Genomic DNA, 11,073 nt, shown 5'->3' with positions numbered 1-11,073 from the left:
CGGGCCCGGCCCGGCCCCGGCGCGCACGGGCAGTGGGCAGGAGGCGGCCGCATTTTAAAATGCGCTTGAAGTACTCATACCTGGGGGCTTTGGACATGGTCGGGTGTTGCCCCAAGGGCTGGGAGAGTCCTGTTTCAAGCACCGCTCTCAGTCCTCATCAAAAGTCCACCTCCGCCCCACAATAAGGTAATATAGCGCAGGCAGAGGTCTGTTTGCAGGGGACAGGGAGCCCGTACCAAGAGCCGGGAGGGGCTGGCTGCCCACTGAGACCAGTGGCGCGGCAGCCTCAACCAAGCAGCTGCCCATTTTGAGGCGAAGCCACTCACCCTTGAAGCACAGGAGAGAGCAGAGGAAGGAAAAAGAGAGACGTCCTGGCCTACGGCCTATTCTCCCCTGCAGAAAGACTTGCAACTTCTGCAGACAGGTCTGTGGCTCAAGGACTGGGCTCTGAAGTCACCTCAAGACCCATGGGCCTCTAGTGCCACCTTAGTTGGGGGTGGGGCACATGCCCCCCCCAGTGACCAGTCAGCAGCCACTCTCGCTGACCAGGTGGGGGTCCCCCCACGGCTGTTCTCACCGACAGCGCCCCCACCCCCCAGCCAGTGCTCGCAGGGAGGGCACTGGTGCTCCCGCCTGACCCCCCTGCCCATTGCCCGAGCAGCAAGCACAGCCGATTGGGGTTGGGCCATGCTTTGCCACTGTCAAGACCTGTCAGTGAGCTGGGGTAGAGACTGTCCTAAATGGAGGGACTGCAGTCAAGTAAACAGGGATGAACATTTAATCTGCATAGAAAGGATGTGGATTTGTTGTAACCTGCCAAAGGCTGGGTATGTCTGACACTTCACAGGGCACCTTCTGCTTTTCGCTGCCGATGAATAAATTAGATCGTGGCATTCTTCCCCAATGTCCACAAGGTCTCAGAGATGCCGTGAAAAAAGAGCAAAGGGAAAGTGGGGAAGAAAATAGATTCGTAAAAAGGAGATATGATTTTAACCACTCCCCCTGCAATAATTCCTAGTCATCTCTTTTTTTTCTTCTCTTCTTTTTTCAGGAATCAGGATCTTCTCACTGATCTGTTGAGAACTGTGTGGAGATGTCTCTTGATGCAGAGATCACTGGATGTCATCCCATCCATTGTAGGTACAGTTCCAAGCATGCTCCTTCCATTAGAGTCTGGTCCCACGCCAGCCCTGGGATTACCGAAGCCTGGGGTATGGGCAAGGTAGATTTAACTACCTGTACAAACAAACATATCCTGGCTGTACTGACCAGCGCTGCCAGGATAGAGAAAGGTAGTGCAAGTTATGTTGTAGCCATGATGGTCCAGATGCAAGAGGCAAAATTTTCTTAGAGCAATATCTTTTCTTGGAGCAGCTGTGTAGTTGGGATAAAGTTAGACAAGCTTCCCCATGTAAGCCATTCTTCCTCAGGTTTCTGAATCTAGGAAGCCGGGCACAGCAAGTTATGCACCACCTAGCGGAGGGTCTGAGAGAAATTCTCAGGCATAGCCAACATACAGTTAGGAAAAGGAAGGAGAAAGACACAGTCTCAAGTTTAGAAGGCAGGGTAGACTTGCCCCCAATAGCATGTGCACACAAGTTTTCCTGAGCTGAAGCTCACTTCATGAATGCTGTCTGGAGACAGCTGCATGCAGCCTGTCCCTAAGGCAGGGGTTGTCAGCTGAGGGTACGTGTACCCCTGGGGGTAATTGAGAAGTCCCTAGTAGGTACATGCAGGTGGGTGGGGGTGGAGTGCTGCCACCCACCACCTTGTGCTGCCACACAGGTACCACCTACCCAGCTGGACACAGAGGGCAGGGGAAGCTCACATGCGGTGGCTGCAGCAACTCTGCATTTGGCCATGCACTACCTCCTACCACTCCACATCCAGCATTGCCCCATGTGTGCTGAGGCCGGGGCCAGGTGGCCCCCTTTTCAGCTGTATGTGCTCTGCGTGTCTGGGCAGGCGGCAGGTGCACACAGGGCTGTGCACAGACAGCTGGGGGCCACGAGTGCCAGCTGCTCAGGTGGAAAGGGAAGGGAGGGGAGGGGAAAGTGGGGAGGTGCAGGGAGGGGCCCAGTCCCTTGTTCCAGGAGCTCTGCTAGCTCATTCCTCCCCGGGGAATGGCTGCTGCAGCTGACCTGTGCTTGCCATGCCTCTTACCCCCCGGGGTACACATATTAAAAAGGAGGCTGCCAGGGGTACACTTATTAAAAAAGATTGAAAACCCCTGCCCTAAGGCACAGCCTGTTGGAACCTGTTTCCTTCAGGAGGAACAACCAGTCTCACTTCTGGTCTCCTCCTCTGCACCACACCCAGCCTCTCCCACGAGGCCAGCTCAGCGCAAAGGGCCACGCTGCCAGGTTTTGAGTTATGGGGGAGCTTGGGGGGGGCTGAGCCCTCCCCATAAGAGAACCCCCCCTGCAACGGCCCAGAGCCCACACACTGCTGCACACAGCTCCCAGCCCACCCTGTGCCTTTTTCAGCCGCTCTTTCTGGCTGCCACTGCTGCTGGCCCTGGCCCCACAGTACTGGTGGGGATCTGTGCACATCTTGACCCCAGTCAGGTTTTTTTTGCAGACTTCCTCCCTCCTCTCCCTCCCCCACTCCCCATGCACCACACACGGGAGCATAAATGACTGGTACCTCCTGAACCGGGGGGGGGGCACAATTTGTGGACGGCAGTGTTGGTGGCATGGTGGTGAGCGGTGACCACCGGCGCAAGCCAGCTGGGAGAGGGGCGTTATGAGTGGCGATTGGCAAATGCCCACAGAAGCCGGCAGTGGTGTTGGCAGTGGCGAGCAGAGGCTACCTGCAGAAGTTGGCCGCAGTGAGCAGTGATCAGCAACCGCCCACAGAAGCCAGCGGCGGTGTCAGCCAATCTTGGGGGGGCATGTGCCACCCCGCCTATGCACGGGAGGAGACCCTGCTGGATTAGAGATTCCTTGTACTTATGATCTTTGGGGCCCTGGGGAGATGGTGCCAGGTCTTAAATACAAAATGATTGTATTGGAAGCTCAAAATTACTGTATTTGCCGGGGGGAAAAAAAACTATCGTACACTGAAAATGCATGCAAATACGTCTTCTTCTGTACTTTATATTGATCACTGTAAGTCGCCAGTCCGCAAGCGAGAACCGGGTGGTGGAAGTGGAAGCACTTATTTATGTCAAGAGGTGCAGTCATTAGGAGGTGCTGACAGCCAGCCCAAAACCAGATTAAGATTCTCTGAGTGACTTGGGTTTTGCATTCGCTGCATCAGTGACCTGCCTCAAAAGTCATCATACGTTTTAAACACTTTCACTATTATTGACCCTGCTTGTACGAGGACTGGAACGATCTTAGACACCATGGCCGTCGTACCCCGCAAGGTTGGGCAGTGCCCGAGGTGCGGCTGCCGGGAGCCGGGCGGCCCTCACACACGAGGACGCAGAGCCCCGGCTCCGGGCCCAGCCCTGCGCCCTAGTGCGCGTGCGCCGCTGCACGGAGCTGGCGCGGGGGCAGTTGAGCACCAGCCGGCGTGGCGGCATCGCCCGCCTGGGCCCGGGCTACACGATCGTGGCACCTTCCGTCAGTCAGCGGGGGCTCAGGCCTCTGCTTGGTGCTTGTGACAGGCACCGAGTAGAGGCTCCTTGTTCCCGGCACATCCCGGGGCGGGGGGTGCTCCGGGCAGGTGCCGCGTTGTGCGCCCGCCTGAGGCGAGGGCAGCCCGGCCCCTCCAGCCGGCGCTGCCCCGGGGTGCGCGCGGGGCGGCAAGAGGGGACAGCTCCCGGGGGGCGGCAGGAAGAGAAGCAGCAGCGGCGCTGCCCCGCCCCGCACATTCCTCCTCCCTGAGGTCACGGGCTGCGGGCGAGCAGCCGGCGGTTCCGCCTATCCTTCCGCACGGCCGGGGAACGCCTCCAGGCTACGACACTACCCGCGCACAGCGCCTCCGGCTCCAGCCCCAGCGCCAGCGCCAGCCTGCGCCAGGGTTACTTTGCCGGGCCGGTCCCGACTCCCCGCCCAGCGCCGTGACCCGCGGCGGGGCTGTCTTCAATAGGGGCGGGGGGCGGCAGCTGTCCCGGCACAGTCGGGCCGTGCGCCCCGGGCTGGGCAAGGCGCCTGCGTGTCCCCGGATCCCGGCGGCAGGTAACGGGGCCGGGGCAGGCGCCGCGGGGGACAGCGGGGCTCTTCCTCCCTGCTTTGTTTCTTTCTCCCCCGGCTGGTGAGGTGACTAGAAGCAGCCTGGGGGACGGAGGTGCCAGGGGAAATTCGTGATAGTTTGCTGGTGCGCTTTGCAGAGCTGTGCCAGGGGTGGCCTGAGATGGGGAAGAAAGTGCCCCCCCTTGTTAGGCTGCTCTGCATAACCGCAAAATAATGGTGTGAGCTGCAAGTGTTAGCCATCCTGGGCACCTTGTTTCTCTGCCCTTCGCTGCACTTTTATGAGGCAGACTCATCCCTGCAGCTTCACCTGTTTTAAGTCAAATATGAGGCAATTCTCAGAGAGGAGCTAGGAGTTGTAGCGAAAGAGGAGCTACCTATGACAATCCTTGGGACTCCTGTTTGGCTTGTGAATATTGAAAACAATATATATGCGTTCAGATATAGATGTGTAAAATCAGACAAAAAATGTTTATAATTCCCAGATAGATACTAGGCCTTCTTAATAAAGGGAACATTCACAAGAAGTCTAAAGAGCAGCCAGACTTTTGGATTTCCAACTTCTGGCACTATAGCACCGGGCTCTTTTGTTCCCAAGTAGCAGTAGGTTGAAATAATGAGAGACAGATATGATACCAGCTGGTCCTTGGAAATGACAGCTGCTAAATAAAAACAATATTGTACTGTTTGCAAGAACTGTGCTTGGCCAGCAGTAGAAGTTGTCAGATGACTTGTGACCAGTATTACTCCTCCGTTCCCTTTCTTGTGCAATGCTAGTGTATTTTGTTATTTATCAGGGGCTACCTCTGATGTAGTACATAAGAGACACTGGGATCTATGCTCAGTACAGGTATTTGAACTTGTTGTACGTTTCTGGCGGTGTTTTTAAATGAAGTAAGGGTATTGTAGAAACAAGAAAATGCTACCAAAATGTCTAATTATTAAAGTGAAAATTGGGGGATTTTTTAAGAAAAATGTTCAGAGAATACAATATGACCTTTAAAAATTCCTTCTTTGGATAAGGGAACATTAAGTCTGATTTAAAATTCCTTCCTAGGCAATTTTTTTTTGTTTGCATTAAAATAAAATGATAGAAATGAGTGATGTTGATTATGCTTGTTAATCGAAGTGTTAACATTCTTATAATGTCACCTGCCCGTCTTTCTGGAGGTTTTGAGTTGTATAGATATTATTTGGCAACATTATTTGGTGTCTATTTAAAGGATTTCGGGGGATGAAAAAAAGATTGTGAAAAACTTAATTATGTTCCTTTAAAACCATGATCAATCAGCACTAAAGTTGTGCCTGAAACTTGCACAAGTCTTCAGCATTTGGCTTGCCTTAGTAAAGAGGGACAGTGAAGGTGTGTGAGAGAATGGTGCTATGGTCTATTGTACAACCTGCTTAACCAAGGCACAGGGATGTGAGCTGAGGTCAGTGAGCCAAAGGTTTTGGGACCGGAAATAAACCCACTTGGCTCTGCAGGGAAACCTGTTTCTGTCTGTTAGTATTGTAGTAGCATCCAGAAATGGGTTAGGTATTGCTTAGACAGGAAGACTCAGGTTCTGAGCTAAGCTGTGCCCTCTTGCCTTTGAAATCTTCCAGTAGCTGGGACAGGGAAGAGGGGCAGCCATTAGAAGCTCCTGCCAAGCAGACATGGAGGGTCTTCTGACCCAGAGCTGCAAGCATGGCACCGGTTCCTTTCTCTCCTGTGTCTTATCCCATCACCTCCTCCTTGCTTTCCTTTATTCTTTTCTATTGTGCTGGAAACTTTCAGCCTGAAAGAAGGAACTACATAACTCAGGGTGAGGAGTCAAGTAATGTTTTTTCTTTGATTGCATTAAAATAATCTAGCACCTAAATATGGATCTGAGCATCAAATGTATTAAGGGGCTAAACCTAGAGTGTGCTCAGGAAGTCCAGTTCTTCCTGCCCTGACACAGTCATGCCGTGTTCTAGCAATAGGTGTTTAGAATTGAAGCAAGAGAAGACTTAAGAAATGGTGAGAGTGGCCAGTTTATAGAAATCCAGGCCAGCGCCTCATCTGCGAGGTATATTATTCATGTGTCCCAATCTGATGAGACAGTTGGGAAATTGGGGGGATTGTGACAGAGGTAGCACATCTTTGGGAACTCAGCATGGATGGTTTGGTTCTTTCTTACCAAAAGCAAGGGAGCGTTGAGGGTCTTATTCTCTGTTGTGGGTGGGTTGATGCCCTCATGTGGATCTTTGGCCCAGGTGCCAATCCCTCTAGAACAGGACTGAGTGGAAGCTTCTGTAGCGCAGGCTTGGGGACGAGCCCCACTGCAGTGCTGCAAATTTCTGCTTCAGGACTGGGTAGACAACTGTGCTCCAAGGTGAGGGCTCTGGTGCCTTCGGGTCATGGTTCTTGTTCTTCCAGTAGGCTACGGGGAGATGTGTTTTCTGGTTCTGCTCCTGCTGGCAAAGCAGTGCCCCCATGTTGCCGTGGCTGGTGCAATCCCCTCACAGGCTCCAGTGTGAAGACAGCTACAGGTTCTGCTTGAGGAATGCTGGCCGAGGCGTGGGGTGGGGCATCACTGCCCCACCAGCATAGACTAGCTGTCAGTGGGAGACACCAGCCTCGGTGTTTGATCTCCTTACCCTGCACCCAGGCTCTGCGCTGCCTGGCCTGACTGCAGGGTCATCTGCCCTGTGTGCATCATGCCATGGCCAACAGCTGTCTTTGGCACAGGCCCCTGCATGCTGTAATGTGTTCATGGATTTTTTTTTTTAACAGCGAGCAGACCTTGAGGCAGCATTTGGGATGAGCGGGTCACTAGATGACTGAGGTTTGTAGGGCTCATGAAAGAAGCCTTTGTTGTTTGAGGAGGGAATTTAGAAAATGAAGTATTCCCACTCCCCCCCCACTGAAATGGACCCCACTTGTTGGGGGGGGGGAGAATGGAGAAGGAGAAAGGAGTGCTGGCACTTGAAACAGCTGCTCGGGGTTGCAGCTAAGTGCTGATTTGGGGAATATTAAAGGAATAGAACGAATGACACTGGCATTGGTTAGGATGAAGTTGTTACACCCCTTCTGTGACCAAAAATGAAAGCTGCATTTTGCCCAAAAGGGAAGGCCTCAAATGATACAGTAGTGAGTAGCTCTAAGGCAGTGTTGGAGCCCTGGTTTCTCTGGCCCCCTCTTTGCACTATACATATATGGAATTAATTGGAGACCAGCTACTTGTGCAAAGTAGCTATCACACCATAAAAAGCTCCAACCAGCTATAAAGTTAGACCTGCTATGTACTAACTTTATAGCTGGTGCTATCCAGCTTTAATTTGAATGTGTAGCAGGTTCTTCTCTGTGGCTGGGAATTCTGTCAGGTGGGGCTCCTAGCCACAGGGGTGCACCTTGCCCAGCCAAGGCTTTGAGTCCCTCAGCTGCTAAGACCTAGAGTCCCGCAGCTGTGGGCCTGAGCAAAGTGCTGAGCCAAGCTGGACCCTGACAGCCACAGGGCACAGCTGTGCTCTGCCAGGCCCAGGGGTGCTGAAACCCGTGGAGCAGGGAGATCTCTGCTGCAGAAACCTCCCTGTCTTAGGGGGCTTCCAGCTACAAGAGCTTGTCTCTTGCCAGTGTGGGGGGAGCCTGCACCAGCAGTAAAGCGCTGTGGGATCTAAGGCATGATCCCACAATCACACGTCATGCCATGCATGTGTGGCAGGGAGGAGGTGTGATTCTGTGGAGTAGATCCCATTCCACCTTTACTTGCACGTATAGGGAGAGCTTTGACAGAAAGCAAATAGTTCTGTATACTGACTTGCAGTTCCAAATGCTTGGAGCACCTAGGTTTTCCCAGGAGATTTTTCATACAAGTACTAATTCAGTTCATGAACTTATTAGTCATTCATACGGCCCTTTTTCCTCTACAGTCGTTTAACAGCTTTACTCATTACATCATCTTGCTGATGAATAAAACTGAACTGTTGTGACTTACCAAAGGGCATTCTATCAGTCTGTGGCAAAGCCAGAAATTCTAGTTCCTGTTTCACTTTTCCAACCCTAAACAGAGTTCTCTGAAGGAGAAAAATGCATGATGGATTTAGAGAAATATATACTGTAATTTTGTAGATTTCGCAAGTTTCTTATTGTATTGCCCTTTCAAGTAAATTGCTTCTGACTTTCTCTCTTCTTCTCCCTCTTTAGAGTTCTTGCTAATGTTCCCTCCATTAAGACCTTGGTGGAGAATCTGCTCTCCTTTAATGGCTGCTGCTGCCGCTGGTTGATCAGTGGGAGACTTTACAGTTCCTTACTCCTTGGGAGGCTACATCTACTTCCCTTATTTATTTTTCCGTGTGGTGGTATTTTTTCCACTGACCACACGGGTGGAAAAAGAAGATGCCACTGCCTTTTGGGCTGAAATTGAAACGAACTCGACGTTATACAGTGTCCAGCAAGAGCTGCTTGGTGGCTCGCATCCAGTTGCTCAACCATGAATTTGTGGAGTTCACCCTCTCTGTGGAGAGCACGGGCCAGGAAAGCCTGGAGGCTGTAGCTCAGAGGCTTGAACTTCGGGAGGTAAGCAAACTAGCAACTGGACACCTTGACTTCTCTAGCCATCTCTTGCAGTGGATTACCTAACCCAGTGATTCTTTACTATTTCACACAACAAAGTGTGCCCTTGAAAATAATCAGATTAAATTTTTGTCCTGTACTAGACATCTCAGCTTCCCTTTAATTACGTATGTTCTGATCCAAAGTGGAACTTTGGCTTTTGGAGCAGTTCATCTTGCAATTTACATTAAAACGAATGCACAAAAGAATGGGACATGGCAGGTGTGCATCAGGTTTAGCATAGAAGTTTCCTGTGCTGGGCAAAAGATATTGGTTATTATTTGTTAAACACTGACCGTGTTTGTGGCACTGTGTGAGACAAGACAACTCAAAGGGCCAGAGATAAGATGAATAATTTCTAAACAAATATTCAGCTAACTGGATAAAGGAAAAGTTTTTATGACAAACTTATGTCCTGACAAACTTATTTGCTTGCTTGGGTTCCTGGTAAACTGGTGCTGGGAAAAGATTCAAAGTATCAGTACACCAGTACCAGTGCACACTGGTGCCTGGGTATTTGCAGCTGTGTGTGCATGGATGTGCATGCATGCATGTGTGTGCCTACATTCTGTGCTTGAGCTAGCCCATAGCCAGTTAAATGCATAGCTCATCACAAAGAGATGCTTGATTTGCACTAGCATAGTATTTGGATACTCAAATTAATTTTGAAAATTAAGTTAATTTGGAATGAAGTATACTCCTAGTAACTCTTGTTTACTTTGGTCTAACTCACTGGGGACTGACTTCCTCCAAGAAAACTTTTATACCACACCTACAGAAGATAGACCTGGGAACAAACACTTGGAAAACATGGAATTGATACAGACAATGGTTTTACGGCTCATTATAACTTTCTTGCTTTCCCTGATAACCCTCCCTTTGCTCCCCAGGTGCTAATGGCCACGCTTCCTTTGGAATGGTCTTATTAGATATAACTAATGTTCTTTATTGGGTATATAGCTACTTCTGATACTTTTTCTTTCCTCTGCAGGTTTACTGCCCATGTCTGTTTTAAGTGATCACTTTTATTATTGAGGTTAAAACAAAGCTAATTGTTCTAACTGGTATTTATCTTAGACCTTATCTGCTCCTTTTCCAGACTTGAGGAAGAGCATTTTGTGCTAGAAACCTTATCTAACATTTCCCCCTAACATAAGTTGGTCCAATAAAACATAATTCTTCACCTTACAAATGTTTCGTCTTACGTATTTCCTCCATCATCACAACTACGCTATGACCACATGACTGAGGCTGTTCATTCTTTACATTATTCACATCTAAAATATTGAATTATAAAACTGAGCTTTTAGATTTCCATTTATTTAAGGATGTGGGTACACACAGGCCTGCTTTGAAAGGGCTGTATTTGTTTTTGTTGTAATTCCATTAGCTTCAGTGGAAGCATGCCAGAGACAAATATGGCCCCTTTGGTTGTATGCTGTTGACACAATCTGAAAGTTATGCTGCATTCCAGAATAGCAAATCAGTCTGACTTATTGTAAGAACCATGATATTGCATTATCTTGTGGAGCATTACAAATGTATTGATTTCCCTTTTTGGCAGAAAATGAAGTAAAAACATATGAAGTAGAAGAGTTGCAAAACAGGAATGACCATATTCTGCATGATATTACTAGCCAAAGAGCAACTATTATTATTATAATATTTTCGATTACTATTTGTTCGCATACACTGAATGCCTGCCTATAAACGGGACTTAAACATAGGATAAAATCTCAGACTGAGATACACAACATAAATAGAAAAGGAATCTGGAAAATAAATGTCTTTTTCAGTTATGGGTAATTAATAACTCATCAATTTATCAAAATATATTTCTAGCTTAAAACAACTGCAGTAACTTTTGGGGCAAACTTATATGGGGCATGTCTTGCAAATACTCTTATGTACAGAATGGGGCTGAATTCTATAAAATGGCCTTTTATTCTGTCTGAATAGTTTAATAACAGATGCATAGAAAACACCCCACATAAATCCGTTGATTTTTTTTCAGCACTTGCTTACTGTGACTTGTTAGTTGTTGTATCATAGAATCATAGAAGAATCATAAAATCATAGAAGTAGGGTCAGAAGGGACCTTGTAGTTCTTCAAGTCCGACCCCCCGCCTGGGCATCAGAAAAGACTGGACTCAAATGAGTCCAGCCAGGTAGTCATCAAGCCTCTTCTTAAAGATCCCCAGGTTAGGAGCCAGCACCACTTTCCTAGGAAGTTGGTTCCAGCTCCTAGCCGCCCTAACTGTGAAGTAGTTCTTGCGGATGTCTAATCTAAATCTACTCTCTAATAATTGTGTCCATTGTTCCTTGTCATGCCGGGGGGCGCTAGGGGAAACAGTGTCT

The 11,073-nt window shown here is 49.2% G+C and overlaps 1 protein-coding gene across 2 annotated transcripts in view; it reads left to right on the top strand.

The window, feature by feature from the left end:
• Positions 1-3,814: 3,814 nt before the first annotated feature.
• PTPN21 (protein tyrosine phosphatase, non-receptor type 21) overlaps positions 3,815-11,073 on the top strand; it is a 68,770-nt gene continuing 61,511 nt past the window's right edge. The window contains exons 1-2 of one of the 2 annotated variants that reach the window (XM_019552381.1): positions 3,815-4,127; positions 8,308-8,679. In XM_019552381.1, coding sequence (XP_019407926.1) covers positions 8,500-8,679 — 180 coding nt within the window. In that variant the 5' untranslated portion in view covers positions 3,815-4,127; positions 8,308-8,499. The remainder of the gene's footprint in view (positions 4,128-8,307; positions 8,680-11,073) is intronic. The other variant, XM_019552382.1, reaches the window with a different exon arrangement.

This window comes from Crocodylus porosus, unplaced genomic scaffold (assembly GCF_001723895.1).
Source record: "Crocodylus porosus isolate Cpor-Errol unplaced genomic scaffold, CroPor_comp1, whole genome shotgun sequence".
Lineage (NCBI taxonomy): Eukaryota > Metazoa > Chordata > Crocodylia > Crocodylidae > Crocodylus > Crocodylus porosus.
This window is presented reverse-complemented; position numbering and strand designations above follow the sequence as displayed.